At 43.5% G+C, this 20128-nt stretch overlaps 1 protein-coding gene across 1 annotated transcript; it reads right to left on the bottom strand.

The window, feature by feature from the left end:
- Positions 1-2414: 2414 nt before the first annotated feature.
- LOC120397310 (protein-glutamine gamma-glutamyltransferase 5-like) lies at positions 2415-15955 on the bottom strand. Its single transcript, XM_039523010.1, has 12 exons — positions 15752-15955; positions 14426-14544; positions 13226-13354; positions 12789-12966; positions 11669-11801; positions 10979-11082; positions 10624-10866; positions 9318-9644; positions 8180-8340; positions 7120-7253; positions 5926-6082; positions 2415-2531 (listed from the first exon to the last, which is right to left on the bottom strand). Exons 1-12 carry the CDS (start codon positions 15885-15887, stop codon positions 2415-2417), a joined length of 1938 nt encoding a protein of 645 aa, XP_039378944.1. The 5' UTR covers positions 15888-15955.
- Positions 15956-20128: the final 4173 nt, after the last annotated feature.

The following is a 20128-nucleotide window of genomic DNA, read 5'->3' as shown; positions in this document are numbered from 1 at the left end:
CCCAGCCCTGGGCTCCCCCCAACCAGTGCTGACTCCATCTGCTCCCCCCTCGCCTCCAGCTGGTTCAGCACTGGCAGGGTTGGGGTAAGCAGTGGGGCTCCCGGGCCACGCCTGAGCCCAGGATCCCTCCAGCCAGGGTTCCTGCCTCCAGGACCGGCCAGGACCCGGGGGACCGCCCCAGCAGAGCGCTGAGGAGCCGGGGCAGGGTAGCCCCAGAGGGAGTGGAGCCCCGGAGAGTGGGATGTGGGCCCCGCACAGCAGCGCCCCACCCTCTATGGCCCAGCTGCTGCTGCTGCCTCTGGCCACCCTGCTGCAGTCCCTGGGCGGCTCGAGCCACTTTGCCCAGCCCTGGCTGCGGCGCTGGCAGACGGCCACCCTGCAAGTGGCTCCATGTGCCCTGTGGGGCGGCCCCCAGCCTGAATGTCCCCCGCTCAGAGCCTCCCCGGCCCAGCCACAAGGTGCGGCACTGCTCCCCCGTGGTGTGAACTGCAGCGGCCACAGGGTACCTCCTGCACATGACGCGCTGCTGCTGCCGCCGCCAGGGCCGGCTCTAGGCTTTTGCCACCGGAAGCGGGAAAAAAAAAAGATGGCCAGAATGCCACCCTTGAAAATGTGCCGCCCCAAGCACGTGCTTGGTTTGCTGGTGCCTAGAGCTGGCCCTGACATGGTGGTCCATACTTAGAACCCAGGGAAATTCTTATTTAGATATAGATATAGATAGAGATAGAGATAGATAGAGATAGAGGAATTTTGTTTTATTTTATCCCCCCTGGAGGGTGGGAAGCCCTGGGGTTTCCTGCCTGCAGGAGTGGGAGACCACGATGGGAGGGAGTGGAAAGCAAGCTTGCCCTGCATTCAACCACCACCAGCCACTCATAGAGGGTTGAATGTGGGCTGGGCCAGGCTCCTCGCTGTGTGCATTGCAACTTGGAGTATGCGGGGGTGTCGCAGCTCTAGTCACTCAAATTTGGCCCAGCCACCCCTCCATCATCATTATGATGGAGGGGTGGCCAAGCAAAATCTGAGTGGCATTGTGCCAGAGATTTTTGTTTTGTTTTATTTCATAGTATGGATTGGTTCTCATCTTATTTTTAATTACTTCGCATTTGCAAAAAACCCTCTGGGCTTTACCCGTACTGGATGAAGCTCTGCCTGAGTGGTTACATCTCCTTCATGACCAGGAGACTCTCATCCCCATTAGCTGCAGATTCCGTCTCTCATTCTCATTGGGAGCTATGTGGCAGAGGCAATCTAGGCTTCCTCTCTATGATTCAAGCCATGGAGAATCTTAAAAAGTCCTAGCTGTCCTCCAGGGTTCTAACCATACAGAACCTGCCTAGAACATAGTCCCCAACATGGTCCCAGCCACAGAACCTGTGGTAGAATGTGATGGATGGAGTAGCACTACATAGGCAGTTACTCTACTTGTGTCTCAGTGGCAATACGTGGGTTGGGGAACCACACTTTAGGCAGGGTCTCTATGATCAGGGAGTGCAAATTTGAGGGATGCATATGAGGAAATTTGAGGTGGAGAGCCAACCAGAGGGAGGTGTGTGTAGGGGAAGCCAAGGGGGAATATTTGGGAAGAATTATTGATACAAATGAAGTGATGCAAATTAAATTATGAAAACAAGGGCATTGTCTTATTTGCATAAACGCTCCAAATGTCTGAGCCTGCCTCCTCAGCAGGCACAAACTGGAAACTCTAGTGCAACAGAAACACAGCAGTTAACAGTGTTAGCCAGCTGGCTACTAACCAGTTACAAGTGTCTGTATTATATTAAATTTCCTTACAACTCATTTCAGGTAGGGTTGCATAGTTTCTGACTGGGTAAAGCCTGGAATAAAATATTCTGTAATTAAATTGTGATGAAAAATGATGTTTCTAGATATCCTAATGGACAGCGAGGATTGAGGTGGACAGTGCTTAATCAGAAACATCTGTTCAGCAGGTGGCTGTTCAAATCTGAATAACCATGGTGGTTGCAGAGGGTAAGTATATTCATAAATATACTTGTGTGAATTGGAGAGTTTTACATACCCTAATATGACTACGAGAGGAGGCATGCAAAGGTGATTGCGTTTACCAAGCAGCTTTTATAGATCTCTCAAAGCTTACTGTTTTACCACTACCTAACAGTTTAATGTTTCTCCTTTTTCTTACATATTAATTGTCACTGTGTTAAAACCTTTTAAAAACATAATTAGAACATTAAAATAAACAGCTTTTTTAATTGTATTACTTTACCTTTATTGGTATGGACATCAAGGAAAGAGCAACTTTGTTTCCTAAAGAGATTTAACTTCATGGTACTTATCCCTCATTTGAAGTCCAAATCATCTGTTCACAGGATCATAACTGGTTGTTATGGAAGTCATGTCAGATAATGATGTAGCTGTCACATGTTTTTAATTTACTTCCTTAAGAATTGCTCCACCTTAAGTACACAGTGCTGGTATTCTTTAAATCCCTCTTCCTGTTTTTCAGCCAGTCTTTGTTCCAGTAGTGATGTGTTCCATTGATCATGGCACTTGAAGACCATGGAGGCAGAAAAGAATTAGTGTAGTGCCTGAGTGGAGATAGGATTTGGTTTAATTGCCCATGTAAGAAGCTATCCATTTTATACTGAGACCAGATTGGGTAATTCAGAGATGGTGGGGGCTGGAGCCTCCAGTGATGGGAAATTATAATCTTTTATTCAGGAGACATGAGTTCAAGTTGGGAGAGAAGATTAGAAGAAGAAATGGAATAGAGAAGGATTGTGGCAGGTACTGTGAGGGATTAAAAAAAAAGAATCCACAGTCCAAAGTCTCTGCAGAGTTTTTCCTCCCCCCGTGAAAAGCTCTGAAAAGAAAGACAATTACTAGTTGTTGGTTTTTAACTTGTATTTTTATAGTCCGTCATGCAAGAAAATTCTAGTAAAAAAGCCAATGGAGACAATGGAAACTGCATTGGAGACAGTGAATCATGCCTACCACAATAGAATATCCAGGCAATGATCTTTTTTTCCCCTGGCAAACACAAAATAACCTTTTCCACTCAGTACCATATCCCTGACATTGAAATACTTTACCCTGTTCATACACAGGGGTTGATGGTCCCACTTCTCAGATTCCCTTAGTTTGACTGAAATCTCATCATGACACATGGAGAGGTGGGATACATAGCATAATATTGCAACTAATGGGTGCTCTAGCATTCGTGGCATCAGCAAAATTGTTTGAGCCCAAATCCCTAGCAAATATTCCACGCTGTACCATCAAGGAGGAAAAGACGGAAGGTGGGAGGTGCCTCGGCTAATTCAATGATTTGCTAAGAGGAAAATAAATAGAGATGCCACAGTAGCCCTCAGAGGAGTTTTCATCCTAATAATGATAAGCCTTAGATTCCCAAAAGCTGTGGGAGGAGATCCGTGCTGAAATGAGAGATTCAAGTAGCAGTGCTATACGATTTCCTCAATTTTCGGTGGCTCTGTTTTCTCTCCCCAATTCAAACACTGTATCAGAAATGTCTTAGCAATAATTCTTTACTCTGTACTCATGAAATCCATGATGTGGGCCTAGAACTGGGCATTTTCCCATAGGCCTGAACACCAAAAATATATACAAAAAGGACCATACCGGAATATACTGTACAACAACCATGTGGTCACTTGCAAAGACCAAGGCAGTTAAAGTTGCTCACTAAATTTTGCAGCCTCTAGAATTGGACTCACTGGATTTTTGACACTGGGAATGGAATATGGCCAGGCCTACAAATCCAAATATATCCCTAGAGTAACTATTTTAACCTGAGTTTATTTGAAGCTGGGGCAAATTTGGCAGAGAGGGTTTGGGTGCGACCTCCACAATTCTAATTGCCTCATGGCAGCATTTAAAGCTGACCTGTGACATACTAATATCAGCAGCTAAGGTTCCAATGCCTCTTAAGTATCAGAGGGGTAGCCATGTTAGTCTGGATCTGTAAAAGCAGCAAAAAGTCCTGTGGCACCTTATAGACTAACAGGAGTTTTGGAGCATGAGCTTTCATGGGTGAATATCCACTTTGTCGGATGCATGCACAGGACTCTTTAATGTCTCTTAAGCAAGACTTAAAAGAGATGGCAGTCTCTGTTACTGATATACTACCAGAGTTACATCTGCTTAAATAATCTTGAGGTTGATATGGAGATGGAGAAAGAGATTTAAATCTAGTGTGAGCAGTGGAGCTCAGCAGGACTCACAACTAGTTGAGCAGTGCATACTGCTGAGAAATCAATGGGAGAGAGGATGTCATTTATAAAGTCATTAGACTGAGAAAGCAACCTGATTGGCTGATGAGCTGTGTGATTATGAGACCCAGCAGTCCTGACTGGGAGCATACTCATTTGTCATAAAGAAAGTACCATGTTCCAGGTGCTTCAAACACAGTATCAAATGCGCTTCTCTGTTGCTAGGTGAACGCTGCGTCCTGGCACTCCTCAGAAGTGTGTATCAATGGCCAGAACCACAAACCCTGTTCTTTATTATCTTGTCTATTCCTCTCGCTCTAAAAATACAATTACCACTTCAAAATATCTTCCTGCATAACTTCATTTAGTTGCTTCAATCTCCACTTGTCTATTTTTGATGATATATATTTGTATTCAGAACAGCTTAGCGCGCCCTTGTCAGAGCCCAGGCAGAACGGGGCAGAGTGTTATATTTAGAGCGGGGCGCTGAGTGGGACAGCGTGTCATATGTAGGGTGGGGGGCACGGCGAGAGAGTGTGCCATAGGTAGATGTGGTGGCAGGGCGGGAGAGGGAGCCATATGTAGAGTAAGCATCAGAGCGGCCCAGAGAGCCATAGGCAGAGAGGGGCACAGAGCGGGACAGAGTGCCATATGCAGACTGAGGCTCAGTATGAGGCAGAGTACCATATGCAGAGCGCAATGTGGAGCTCCGTGCCGAGTAGGATGCAGGGACCCATGTGGAGTTCCGCATAGAATGGGAGGCCAAGCCCCTCGCCAAGCGGGACACCGTGTTGCATGAAGGGCCCCACTTGGAGCCACACACAGAGCGGGCCGTTGGGACACTCACAGAGCGGGCCGCGGGGCGTGACACTGGGGCGCACACTGAGCGGGCCGCAAAGCGAGACACTGGGGTGCACACCGAGTGGGCCACTGGGGGGCTCACAGATTGGGATGCAAAGCGAGACACTGGAGCACACACAGAGCCAGACACAGATTGAGACACTGGGCCACACGTGAGGTGGGACGCTGGAGCGGGCATGGAGCCACACGCAGCTTCAGTTATTGGGACACTCGTGGAGTAGGACGATGGAGTGGGCCCAGCGCTACACACAGCTGAAGGCAATTGGAGACTCCTGGCATAAGATGGTGGAGCAGGCAGAGAGCCACCCATAGCTGGAGGCATCTGGAGACTCATGGCGTAGGATGGGGGAGTGGGCATAGAGCCACACATGCCTTGAACCACTGGGGCACACACGGGGTAGGATGCTTGAGTGGGAAGAGAGCCACACATGCCTTGTACCACTGGGGCAGACATAGGGTGGGATGCTGGAGCGGACCTGGGATCACTCATAGAGAAAGAGACTGGGACTCCCAAGAGGCGGGACACATTGTCACACACAGAGCGGGACACACTGTCATTCATGGAGTAGGGGGCACTGGCAGCCGCAGCACGGTACACAGACTCACACATGGGGTGGCCGACGGGGAGGCACACATAATCATATACGAGGGGGCCACCAGAGTCACCCGCGGAGTTGCATACAGGGATGCACACATAGTCGCAAGCAGACTGGGGGTCAGAGTTGCACACAACCTGTGGGGCAGAGCCGCACATGACCTGTGGGGCAGAGCCACACGCGGCTTGGGGGGCAGAGCCGCACACAACCTGGGGGGCAGAGCCGCACACAACCTGGGGGGCAGAGCCGCACACAACCTGGGGGGCAGAGCTTTCCACAATAGCATTGGCATATCCTTTGCAGTAGCCAAACTTGTGGCATCTGAAGTTGGCCAGGAGCCGGTGACAGCCTTCCCTGTAAGGTGTAAACTCCACTATGGTTCGTGCCTGGTGATTAGCAGCCAGTGTTCCCAAACTGAATGAAGAGATAGAAAGGAAAGTGTTCTTTGTCACATACATAGATTATACTTATGCAGCACTAGACACTAGCTATATACCTGTTATGTTTGATCTGTTTTTGTGATAACTCTGCCATACGCCATCTCTATCCTAGACTATAAAATTTTGTGCCAGAGGAGGGAGGCAAAAAATAATAATCATATAATGAAATAACATGAGTTTTCCTTCTAATTCAGGGGAAGGTTATTACTCCCATCAACAGAATTTATCAGTGACCTTTTATTAATCCCATAAAGTCATCCAAAATTTGTTTCAACAATGCTTTATACTTTTTCACTTCAGCACCATAATTGGAAGCCAATCCACCTATTCTGAGAAATACCAGCCCCTTGAATTCTTTGTAAAGATAGCATATTCCATCCTAACTTCACTTTAGGTCTTATATATGTGGTCTGTCTGACTACTTCAAGTTCATTGAGCTTTATTAGATGAGTTGTACATACTTCAATGAAAATGCACCTCAATCGTTTTCTTTCAAGACTAAACAGTCCCAAACTTTGTCAATTTTTCCTCACAACCAGAAATAGCAACAGATACTAACCAGTTGCTAAACTCCTTTTGGGGTAGGATGGCAAACACAGCAGGTACTAGGTGCCACCCTTCCCCAGTGGAGAAGCTATGGACTTATAAGGTGACCTGGTGACTGACACTGCCTTTTTCCAATTTTGAATGAATTTTAGGTTAAAGAAAAGAACATTGGGTATAGTGACTGTTTAGCAATGTATATTTAGGGAGAGCCTCTTCACAGATTCAAAGGGATTCTTGTAGCTCTTAATTATTTTTCAATTATTACTTTAAAAAATGAAAGAATATGCATTTTCTCCCAGCACTAAATGCTCTATCATTTGCAAGAGCAACTAGACTCTCAATGCAGTCTCACAGCAAAGGCATGGACTGGTGGAGAGATGAAGTCCTATTCAGCAGTAGAACAACTGAAATCTTCCAATATCATATTCAACCCATGAATTCTGTTTAAATATTTGTTGAACTTACTCAATAGTCGTTGGCTCTTTGAACAGTCCACAACCTTCCAGGTTCAGTACACAGTTCCTCAGGTTCTCCTGGAGGGGATTGCAGAAGGAGATCTCTGCAGTGCACGTAGAATGCACCCTTGGTTTACCTAGGAGCTGATGAAAGACACAGGAACTCTCTTATGAATCAGGTTCCATACGAGGAGAGCTAGAAAGATTAGGGCTGCTCAGCTTAGAAAAGGGACGAGTTAGGGGATATGTGATAGAAGTCTATAAAATCATGAATGGTGTGGAAAATGTGAATAGAGAAGTGTAATTTACTCTGACAATACAAAAACCAGAGGTCACCCAATGAAATTAACAGGCAGCAGGATTAAGAGAAATAAGAAATACTTTTCACACAACATACAATTAACCTGTGGAACTCATTGCCATAAGATGTGAGATCCAAAAATATAACTGGGTTTAAAAAAAACAACCTAGATGAGTCCATGGACGATAGGCCCATTAATGGCTATTAACCAGTATGGTCATGGATGCAACCTCATGCTTGGGGCAACCCTAAACCTCTGACTACCAGAAGCTGGAAGAGGAAAACAGGAGTGGTTCTCTCCAGAATTGCCCTGTAATATATCCTGAAGCTCTGGTACTGGCCATTGTCAGAGACAGGATACTGGGATAGATGGATCATTGGTCTGATCCAGAATGGCTGTTCTTACATTCTTGCATCCCTAAAAAAAAATAGCATTTAGACTAGACTAGGATTTTAACAAAGCTGAAATATAAATAAGGGAAAAAATGGAGATTTAAAAAGAGAGAGTTATTCACCTAAAAATCCCTTCCTGATTCAAAGTTGGCAGACATCTCTCCTATGAGATGGAGTCAATTGTTATTAGATTCAAAATCAAATTCTCTGTTGGTAAAATGAAAAATAAAGAAAGTTCTGTTGCTTCCAAATTTTTCAACACTGCAACCACGCACAGTGATCTAGGGATAGCCCCATGTGTGTGAGTGTGAGAAAGAGTTTCTTAGACCAATGAGTGTCCCATGTGTATGTGGAGCAACTAAGGAATGTGCTTTACCTTAATATCAACAGGAGGCTTGTTAATCACAATATCTCTGTTCACCATCAGGACTTCACCACCACATTCTGGTTCTGAGACAGCTACCACTCTCATAATGTTGTAATCAGAGAGATGAGACCCATACTGGTCAAATGGTATGTGTAGTGGAATTGTTTTCACTGCAAAGCAAAATTATTTTAATCACTAATCTGTTTCTCTCATCTGATATTTCCTGCCATTTCCATCCTGTAATTTGACTGGCATTAAACAGTATGGGTTATACAGTAGCTTGTTGAATGTCATGGTATCCCATTGTCTTTGAGTGCAGACATGACATCTGCTGGTTAAAGATGATGCACAGTGGCCAGTTTCAAAGATCTTTAAGTATATCATTGCATTCACCAGGAAGTTTCTCCTTAATTAAAACTTCAAAGCAGAAGATTTTACTGTGCTGTGTTTCCTAATCCTCAGTGATATCCCAATCTCGAGAATTTAAATTTAGTAAAAATGAATCCAAAAACTAAGGAGGCGATGGCTTGATATTCATATCGTATATGGAAAGAGCTTGTCGTCTCTGGAAAGGAAAATGATGTTAATCACAAGCTAAGTGTTTGTGATGTGACAGCCCTCCTGTCTTCTTTATTCCATGGCTTATCTAGTAGTGCTTGGAATGTTCAAGGCCTGGGATCCCATTTCCCTTGAGAGATATTATAATCTCCTCTATTCAAAGATATACACAGATTTCCTCAAACCTTTGGCTGATATCACAGCTTTCAGAGAACTGTAGCTACATCAGTGTATTTAACATAAAACTGTTTCTTAGTTAAAACCCGGACCAGAAGATTTAATGGTAATGAATTTCTGAATGCTCACCAATATCCCTAACCTTTGGAATTTAGCTCTGGTAGAAATTAATCCAGCAGGGCCTACGAGCCACCCAGAAGCATACAAGCAGTGAATTTGCTGATCTTTGGAGGATCAGAACAAAAGCAATCCAACTGTCAATATTAAAGGATAGAGATCCCCATTATTTTAATCTCCTGGGACTGTTAAAAGGCCTCTGACTAATCCTGATCACAAGTATTGACCTATCTGCTGAGGATAGTGTTGACTTTGGACCAACAAGAGTGAATTAGATAGCTCCAATTTTTCTTACCTTCCCTTGGACCCAGAATGACATTCATATTGTCCTTCCAGAACTGATCCAATGGACATCCATTGCATGTCATCACCTGAGCACACAAGTTGAAATTCAGGTTCTTGGGCTCTTTACGTAAGTTTTCAAGCACCCATTGCAGACAGACATCTTGGCCATATACAGGGCAATTAGCCATCTTAAGCCTCATAGCAATACCAGCATCACTCAGGAATGGGCTTCGGAGAGATGCTAACTCTCTGTCTATATCTGAATTGGGAGCATTACAGTATCCAGAATGAATTTTTCTATAAGCTCTGTAAAATGCTTCTTTGTCTTTCAGAGAACCTGTTGAAGAAGATATGGGACATTTAACCTGTTGGAGATACAAGAGATCATAACAACTCCCTCAGCCCCAAAAGTGATTAAATTCCTTCTTCTTCTCTCCTCTCCTTAGAGCTTAATCTGGTACAGTCAGGTGCCGAACGTAAAGAAAATGCACCTCCTCTCCAAGACATGGCAGTTTAAGGAGACAGGAATGCTGAAAGAAAATCACTTGGAAAACATGCTTAGTTGCAGTTTGTTACCTTTTTATATATGTAGAGTAAATAAATAAAAAACAGGCATTCAACATAAGTCTCAGAACCAGCTTTACAAGGACCAGAATGTGTACAATAGACCACATTACATATATCTGTCTAAACACTAGAGATATCCAAATGAAGACCCTCTCGCAAATGTCCAGCTTCTTAACTTCGCTCCTGTTGTCCCTCAGACATAGTCAGCCAGGGGTTTCATTTTTACAGTTAGCTCCAACCCATTTTACACTCCTGTAAGTGTTGTGCTGTATAATCCTTTAACTACTGTTGAATGGTGAATGTATCCCAGTAACAACTTATACTGACAAAAAAAATGAATATGAGGGTATACTGGATATGTCAGGTGGCTAACTGATGAGCATGTGTCTTGACATTGCTGGTACACTAGGTGAGAATGAAGAGGTTAACTCTTGCTTAAAGAATGATATAGGGCCTTTCAAAGGTCCTAAAAAACCCAATCCTGATCTCTATTACTCAACTAAGGAACAGGCAGGGCCAGAATACAAATGAAAATAGTGGGAGTGAATGACTTTAAGCACAATCTTTTAAAAAAATCAATTATATTTAGAAGCCTTTGGAATAAGGTTACTTTCCAAAAACTAGATCAGTCTGGAGAAGTTTTACTTTAAAACTGGGAACTTTCACAATGAACAGAATGTGTTTGTTTATATTTCTTATGATCAGCATTTCAAATTCCTGTGAATCCAGGTAAAGTCTTTGGTCCATACCTAATTCATACTTGTAAGCGCTGGTGATATCCTCCCGTAGGTCACTACCAATGCACTTGGTGCTGATGTATTGCCCACAAGGCCATGTGTCACAGTGTAGTTTTGTCTTTGAGACAGAGCCTTGGGAAAGCCAGCCAACACAGCTTGCATTCAGCCGAGAGAACATATGATGGCCGTCATAGTCCAAGTCCAGATCTCCATCTTTGATGCTTCTGACCCAAGTAGGACCACAGCATATTGAACCTAACACAGATCAAGTCAACCATATTACTACATTACGTAACATAGGATGCCTACTATACAACCTGAAGAATAGGACAGTAATGACATTTACAGAAACATAGGGTTCATTTACCTCTACCAGTCTCCAGGGGTGTTGGATCCAGACACTGCCAATCACCACAACATTGATTTAGATCTCTGCGGGCCATCCAAGATTCATTCCAGCAGTGGTAGCTCCTGTAGCATGTAAAAGTTCAGAGACTTTGTAAAGAACTCTCCGGGGCCAGTCTTTGGTACAAGTCAAAATTCTGGACCAATCAGACTAGAACAGGGGTAGGGTGGGAATATGAAAGCTACCATTGACGTGTGATATTGATCTAGCTGGGTGAATGCTGTATTGGGAGCAGACACTACAACCATAGAGCTCTACACCAATGATAAGGAGCCTCAAGAAATCAGCTATCAAAGAACTGATTATCAACTAGGTGATCATGATGGAAGATGATGGCCCTGATCCCTGAAGGATTTGTTTCTCATGATACAGTCAGTATTTTTGGAGCCACTCCAAGATAGATGGCCTCATTTGCAGGTAGAATTAAGTACTTATGAATTTGGTGAATGTTTTATGAGCATCTGATTCTCGTGTAGATTCAGCAGTCAAGCAAGTACTATTAGTGCATAATTATATCTTCTTGCAATGTGTCATTATGAAACTGAATTATTGCAACAGTCTTGCAACACTAAAGAAATGGTCCATGGTCAGGCTTATGTGAGTTCTTGTACATCAGTAATAGCATTCACTCATTGTTGATTTCACACTTACCAAAGACTGTCTTTGCCACGCAGTGTTTTGCCAGTACAATCAAAAAGTTCATTGACAACAAGGGGGTTCTCAGCACGTTGAGGAGAATAGAAGTTTGTGACAACACGGCTTGGGATTCCCAAACACCTCATCACTGTAAGGGAAAAAGTGCTCCAGAGACCAGAACACTTACTCAAAAGTCCCTATAAAGAATGCTTTCCTGGAATAAGTTAGCCAATTCCTTTCCTTCCTATTTTTCAAGTAATTTCTCCTATAATTGACACATAACATGTAAATAGTTTGAGCTAAAATCTCCAACAAAAAACACTACGTGCACATAACACTAATGGTGCAAAGTCAGCTTCAGTAGGGGACTTCATTTTGGTGTTGGAAAAGTAGCAAAGGGGGACACAGTAGTAGGAAATAGGGTGTTAGGCTTTCTTCCTGGGTCCTTTAGTAGGCTCAATAATAAGTGTCTGACTAACAAAACATCAAGAGTCCTCTATAACGTTAATTGCAAACGACGCACAGATTCAATATCACTATGTTATGAAACATCCCCATCAACCAACTTAGAAACTGATTTACCTCAGTAATCAATAACTTATAACCCTGCCAATGGAATTTCTGTGTTGTCTAGCTGACTAAAATATCCTCTCTTTTCATAGGAAAAGATAGTAGTTTGCAGCTAATTGCTTTGGCTCCCAGATTTTAGGAAGAGATATAGACAAGCATTTTATTGCAATTGTCACTGCTTCTTCTTCTGATTCATCATCCAAGCTCGTGCTAGAAGAAAATACTACCACATACAGTACACTGTTCTTACTCTGCCTTTTATCACTGGAGGAAATGCTCAGCAAGCACTGGAGCATATAGTACTGACTGGAGTCAGGGCCAGAAGGATGAGTACTGCTTTTCTTCCTGCTGTGATCAATGCTGAGACAAAGCTGGATCTCACCCTAGTCAGCCATTTTATAGTGAATTTATTTTGGTAACAAAAAATAGATCCACTTTTTTTTCTGGTGATATGCAGATCAGGTGAGCTGCTTGCTATAGGCTTTTGGGGGAGGGTTGTTTTCCTTGATATATCATTCCCCACCAACTTGTCGGGGGGGGGGGGGGGACGGGAAGGCTAGCTTACCTGTGCACATTACTGATGCAAGAGATGCAGAGTCTCCATATCTGACTGGCCTACATCTGCCTTTATACCACTGCTGAAGGATGGGAACACTTCCATTCCATGACAGTGGTTTAGCCCCCTGCAGGTAATCATTGTTCTGTGGGAGCTTCATGATGCTGTTACTGCTATGGCCACAAATCTGGAAAACAGACAAGAATAAATCTAAATACCTGATCACTTCTCTACATCCTAAGACTTTTCCAAGATACAAATTCTGCATTGAGCTATTAAAACTGTGGAAATTCTGATTTACTTGGTTAGTCAAATTCCTCCCTGTTTAGCTCCATATGTGGTATATGTGTGTGTGTGTGGTTCCTGTGTCTTTCACTCTTCTCCTACAACATAGCTCACTGCTGCTGATGCATTCAGAGGTCATATGTGATTAACCATTCACTTACCATGTGGTTTACCACCATGCTGACATGCACAGGATCCTTGCGCCAACTACTTTCTCGGTCAGAGTCATGATGGTAATTTGCACCCATATCCAGGAGTTTCAGGCAGATATCCAAAATGCCATCTTCAAACTACGTGCACAAGGAAAGAAGGCTGTTACAGACACTATGGAATGCTGGCTTTGATAAGTTTCCTTTTGTTTTCCTTTTATTGCTGTGATCTCTTCATGCAAGTGAGCAGACCCCTTTTTCTAAAGGCCAGCGCTGAGGGCTTTGCATCGTATCTCATATCTACTTGCAGAAAGGAAAGGATTCCTGTTAGAACATGTCAGAGTTACTCTTTGCTTGGCCAATGGAATCATTTTCATCTTTCATTCAGAGGCCTGATATGAGGTACGTCCCCTGCTTCTTCCAGGGAAGTCTCTACTGCCTTCCCAACCCCTGTAGGGCCAAAGTGAAGTTAATTCACCTTTTCCCCAGAGTTGAGTGTCTATCCTGTAGTCCTCGCTAGGGCTGGGTGAGAAGTGGTTTGCTCATCCTGTGAAAACTTTTGAGATTTCAAAATGTTTCTTGTTCTGTAGCTGTTTCCTTTTGAATGTGTTTTGTGAAAATCAGAGACACCCACCCAGAGTAGCCAGATGGTTAGGACTCATTCCTGGGATGTGAAAGGTTCAAATTCTTGATCTGAATGATGCAAAGCAGTGACTTTAACTTGAATCTCCCACATACTAGGTAAGTGTGCTAACCTCCAGGCCTTAGAGTCATTTTCTCTCTCTGACCCAATGAATATTGATATAAAGTGGAACAGGTCCAGTAGGAGAGATTGACCGATTGACTGTATAGTCCAGCGGTTAGGGCACTCCCTGTGATGTGGGGGAGACAGGTTCTGAATGAGGTAGAGTTTGGATCTCCTAGGAGAACGCCCGGCCCCTTACCACCGGGCTATCAGGTCTCTCTGCTCTAGTGGTCGCAAGGTGGATTTTTTTTTTACTGTATGTTAAAGTATTGAGACTGGAGCATGGTCTGGATTGGCACAAGAAAAACTCATTAAATTCTGTAATATACCAGATATTTATGTAAATCTTGGATTGCACCAGTGCTACAGAAAGGCAAGATCAGTCTGGCTAGGCTCTGTCAACATCATCTTTTGAATTATTGTTGGGTTCCACAAGTTCTGAACAAGTCTCACAGTGTGACATTTACCTGTCCAAAGTGCCACGGTCTAGAAGTAATGTGCTTGTGAACTCCCTGGTACAGCATTCCTTGTTCATTCAGGACATATTCTTTTCTGAGGGCCTCATTGTACATATACACAGGGTCATCTGGAAAAGAAGCAGAGACAGAACTATCACTCTAATTTCTCTATCACTCACTTTCTCTTTCCTTTCTCTCTTTACAAATCTGCTGCTTTTCCTGTCTTTTTTTAATTTGAACTTGAGCAACATTTTAAAGTGTCATCTCCTTGGAAACATTGTTAGAGTTTTGGATAAATTGTTTAATAACTCACTGTATATTTAAAAGTTTGATTTTTGTCAAATCATTTTTTCCTTTAACAGGTCTCACCCAACTTTAAATATGTACAGCCTGAATTTCAGAGATCCTGAGAACCTCTGACTTCCACTGACATTGCAGTTACTATGCACATCTGAAATTCAAACAATGTGTGTTTAAATTTGGCACCTAAAAACCAAGGCATGCAAAATTACAGACTGTTTTTGAATATTTGGCACTTACTGACTCACTTAAGGTCATACAGGGTAGGTCTACACAGCCTGGCTGTGACTGGTCTGTGTCAGCTGACTCAGGCTCATGGGTTTCAGGCTGTGGGGTTAAAAATTGCTGTGTTGACATTTGGGCTCAGGTTGGACCCCAGGAGCTAGGACCCTCCCCTCCCCCCCCGCATCATGGGGTCCCAAGGCTTGGGATCCAGTCAGAACCTAAAAGTCTATACAGTAATTTTACAGCCCTGCAAGGCCAAGCCCCATAAGCCCGAGTCAATTGACATGGGCTAGCCAGGGGTGTTTAATTGTTGTGTAGGTGTACCCACAGAGTCAGTAGTAACAGCCAGGAACATTACCCAAACCTACTGACTCCTGCCCTGTGCTCTATCCACAGGATAGTGGCCTTCCAGCTCAAACTAATTTACTTCAGAGTGGTATCATGAAGCGCTTTAATATTCTGATGGAAAGTGCTGTAGAAGTGGAGGGGGAAACATTATACTTTAAAACTAATGGCATTAAGTGACCAAATGAAAAAAATGAGCTCCTAACGTCTCTGGATTTTGGAGTCCTCAAAATCTAGATTGGGAGATCCCAGCACTTGCAGGAGAGAAAATGAACATGCACAATCTGAACCTGAATTGCACATCTGAAGTCCATCTCTTCTGAGAATATTTTTTACTATCCCAAACACCCTCTCCCTTGAGGCAACTGTTCCTTATAGTTTTGTTAATTTCAAACTCCTTCTATAAGCAAAATAATAAATATCCCCAGCATTTCTATAACCATAGATTTCCTATGGGCTTCTTACCAGCACACCAAGGATTAAAGAGGATGTAAAAGTCTCCTAGGCACCGGTCATATGTGCGATTACAAGATGTGATGTGCATGTTGAGAATGTGGCGGCCAATACAGGCATTGGTCGGTGGAAACAGGGTGATGTTCATGCACCTTTTTTGATGTGGTTTGTAGCAAGCACTCCAGCAGCTGTGATCTATACATTTGCCTAGAGAGAAGTTGCACTTCGTCCCATTTGACTCACAGGGTCTGAGGCCTTTTCAGGAAAGGAAAAATACAAGTCTGAATAAAAATGGACAAATCATATTCCACAGACACATACTTTGTCAAAATGACATTTGCAATGTAAAGCTTCTAAAATATAAGGTCTCTTATTTATGTGAATAAAGCACAGCACAGTTCGGGAGAAATTAAAACTCCACATGAAATGCAAGGGGTTTGGAGAAGGTATCTATCGGCACAGGTGGTGAATGAGGAAAGATTATTTATTAGCAGAAGACTGGGGGAAGACCACACATCTTCATGCAGTTTGGAAGTGATTACCTGTCTCCACAGTGAAGGAGATGGTGTCCCTGGAGTCATCCCATTCCCGGTTTTTGAAGTTCACATAAAAGTTGAAGGCCTGACCTCTCCTCACTATCTGTTTGTCAGTGCCAAATAAATGAGTGTTATGGTTGTTGCAGTTGTGAGGACAGTTCAGGTCTACATCTCCTGTTGCAATAGCTGCAGGAAAAGAGAGGAATAAACCCAATGAGAAAAAAATATATCATTGAGGACTCATTATTTAACAGCTGTTGCCAAGGCTTCCTGCGGGAGGGGAAAAGATGACAGACAAATAGAGAGCATAGCAATTAATCAAAGCAATATATTTTCATTCTGAAGAACTAGTTAAAGAACAAGAAATATTTCAAATCTTCAAAAGGGTTGAGAAACTGGTCAGTAGAAGCAGATAGGGCATATGCCCATATGAAGTTAGTTCCCTGTGCAGCAGAGGTGAAAGTAAGCCGGTACGGGCCAGTACAGAGGACCGGTAAGAAAAGGAGACTGTCTGAGGGAGGGAGAAGCCTGCCCCCTGCATAAGAATAGTTTAAACTCAGCTGTTCCCTGAGCAGTTCAGCCCCCCAGGGTTAGGAGTGGTTTCTGGCATCCTTGTTAATTTCACTCACAATAGCAGGGGGGAGGGTGTGTTTGACCATGTCAGGGGCAGTCCTTTTCTGCTCCTGGGATGAGGGGATCTCTCCAATACTAATATACACAACAAATACAAGCATTTGGCTGCACAGCTTATATCCAGAGCTAATAAAAGCAGGTGGAAGGGGAAAACTCACTGTCACGCTGGTTTCTCGTCTCCTCCCTCCCCCTCCTCCAGCCAGGCTGCAGACAAGGCTCTGCATTCCTCCCCACCCCCACCCCCTCCTCAGCAGGGGTTCTCCTGTAGGCTCTAGCTTGCAGTAGGGAGACTGGCTGAGATGCCTGGTGCTGCTGCCTGCATAAGAACAGTTTAAACTCCGCTGTTCCCTGCGCAGTTCAATCCCCAGCATTAGGAGCCTGTTTCTGGCATCCTTGTTAATTTCATTCCCAGTTCTTGTTGGGGCGGGGGAGAGGGTGTGTGTGACCAGGGCAGGGGCAGTTATTTTCTGCCCCCAGGATGAGGGGATCTCCTATACACAAAAAACACAATCAAAATCAGGAACCATTTCCAAGTTCAAATCTATCCCATTCCCTCCCCAGCAGAGGATCGTGGTTGTGATTTCCAAACTGCTTGCAGATCCTCTTTGAAATCTTACTGAACTGAGCAGGGAACAGCTGAGTTTAAACTGTTCTTATGCAGGAGGCAGGCTTCTCCCTCCCTCAGCCAGTCTCCCTGCTGCAAGCTAGAGGGAAGCCCCTGCAGCTGCTGAGTGCCAGGCAGGGAGAAAGCACGGAGCCTAGTGTCGGCAGCCTGGCTGGAGAAGGAGGGAAGACACGGAGAAAAATGTGACAGTGAATTTTCACTTTTTCAAGCTTATTCTAGTAGTAAAGTTTTATTACAGACAGTACTGGTAGTAGTAATAGTAGCTTTATTTTTTCTATCTATGTTATGCAATGGGAGGGATCCATGAAGTACGTAGGAGAGGTGGGTTGCTTGCGATTGGACCATATGGGTAAGAAATGTAAATTACTTTTGCCCCTGCCCACACCCCAGGGCTCCCAGCTGCCTCTGCAGTTGGTAGCTCCGGGGGTGATTTAAAGGGCCCGGCTTCTAGCTTCAGCCGAATCCCCGAGCCCTTTAAATCCTGATTTAAAAGCCCTGGGATTTAAAGGCCCCACCTCTTCTGATAGAGGCCACGCCTCTTCCAGTTGAGGCCCCTCCCCCTCTGCAGGACTCTGGAGTACCGGTAAGTCCTTTAAGTTACTTTCACCTCTGCTTTGCAGGATACACAGAGCCCACCTCTGCTCCTAAAAGCATCACATGTTGAACTAAGAAAATGACAGAATTGAACTCTATGGAAATCTTTACTGCTAATCAAAAGCATCTCTCAGTAAGAAAAGACTAGACCCACATAAACCCCTCGTAGGGGTTGTAGATGAATCTATATCTCATGGCCAGCAGTATCAAAGTCAACTAACAGATCTTCATCTATCACCTGGAGGACACTTACAACCCACACACAACCAGCACATCTACACCACGTTGAAGCTCAAGCCCAGTTTAATTGGGGACAAGGAAACCAGGGGAATCCAGATGCTATTTAAGATGCCTTGCCAAAACCTTCCCAGTGAACTCCCTAAAAGTAGGAGATTCTAAACAGGGCAATAACTGGAGTTAATCAGCATAGCCAGATAACATTTTTGGAGCAATGATCTAAGAATTGCTTCTTTAAAGTTAGCTAGTATCTTGCAATCAGCTAAGAGAGCCACTGATAATCAGCGCTAATACCTCCCATTGGTTTTCTCCAACCAATGGGAATTTAGCTCTAAATCACTGGGAACACAGAACATTAGTTATTTTTACTTTATGCTTTACATGTAGTTTTTTATAATTTGCCTTTTCATTTCTCTCAGAAATGGTCATCACACCATCTCTTCATCATATTTTCCATAATTCTCAAGGTTTAAAATCACTTTTGATATCTGTAGGGGGTGGGCTGTTTTTTGTTATTGTTTTTTAAAGGGGAAAAACTGAGTTCAAATATAAAGTAATTATCACAGAAAATATTATCTTTTTATGACAATATTCACAACAAAGAGTATCTAAACCACAAAAATGATTTCTTGTCTTGAATTTACGCAGTAGTTTGCACAGATTTTGTCCATGTTTCTGGCAGATTCCTTAGTCTGCTTGCCTTGTCTGCCACCTCTCCTTTCAGATATTAGTCACATGATAACAAAGCTCCAAAGCACTCACCTTCCATTTTCCTTGCACACAGACCAGTTTCTTAAGCAGAGTAGCACCCAGTCCAATTGCTCCTTAGCAAGTTCGATGCTATACCCCAAGATCTGGTTGAGTTCATCTGTGACTGTAAACCTCATCTCCTGTCAGCAGTATTTATACTCAGAACGACAATACGCTTATGCATATTGCATCAACAAAATGCCAATTAACTAGAACATGTTTAGGGTGAGGCCTCACCCACATATTCACTGATGCTCATAAACATCTCAGAGTAATATTCACTTCAAGCATTACCAGAGTGAGGCCGGCTGAAGGCAGGGAGGAATTTTGGTTCTTTGCCAATAGCATAGATGTCTCCAGTGGCCCAGGTCTCTGGGATACTTCAGTGCAGTGATGAATCTGAAAACCTCCTGAGCATAGAAAATCATGTGGTGATATAAGTCACACAAGTTGAGAACACTTTGTGCCCACTTTTACTTATAACAAAGAATTTACTGGACAGAAATTGGAGTGAATCAGCATAGCCAGATAACATCAAGAATTTCCTATGGAATACAGGCACACAGTACAGCCTACTATGTGCCATGACTTGCCAGAGTGGAGGCTCAGGAGTGCCGTATACCCCAGTGGAAACTTTCTTATCATAAACCATAATACAACTGCTTTTGGAAATTAGAATAATTTTCTACCTGGAAAGTACACTGTTCCTTCAAAGATGGCTGTGTGTATATTTAAATTGTGCATGTATAATTTAAGGAACTCATCCCTTCACTATTCAAATACAGGGAGCAAAAATTGAGAATACGTTAATACTAGGGCTTCACCTTGATATAACTATATTTGAGCCCAATAGAATATTTAGATTTTCACAAAGTTCCAGAAGCAGTCTGGATTCACCTATGTGACACTGAACACTTACATATATTTGTGATGAAATACACATATTCAACACTGAATATACATATCTGAGCTGCTAGTGCCAAAGCTCCACCCTCCAACCCGGATATATTAGGG

Source organism: Mauremys reevesii, linkage group 2 (genome assembly GCF_016161935.1).
Source record: "Mauremys reevesii isolate NIE-2019 linkage group 2, ASM1616193v1, whole genome shotgun sequence".
Classification (NCBI taxonomy): domain Eukaryota; kingdom Metazoa; phylum Chordata; order Testudines; family Geoemydidae; genus Mauremys; species Mauremys reevesii.
The sequence above is the reverse complement of the archived record's forward strand: the minus strand, read 5'-3'. Positions and strand labels throughout refer to the sequence as shown.

Excerpts from the sequence above, each read along its gene's own strand:
- LOC120397310 (XM_039523010.1), bottom strand. The coding sequence starts at position 15,887 with ATGAACATCACCCTGTTTCCACCGACCAATGCCTGTATTGGCCGCCAC. Across the intron at positions 14,545-15,751 it reads CTTTAATCCTTGGTGTGCTG|ATGACCCTGTGTATATGTAC; the intron begins GTAAGAAGCCCA and ends CTTCTTTTCCAG. Across the intron at positions 11,802-12,788 it reads TGCATCAGTAATGTGCACAG|TGATGAGGTGTTTGGGAATC; the intron begins GTAAGCTAGCCT and ends TTTCCCTTACAG.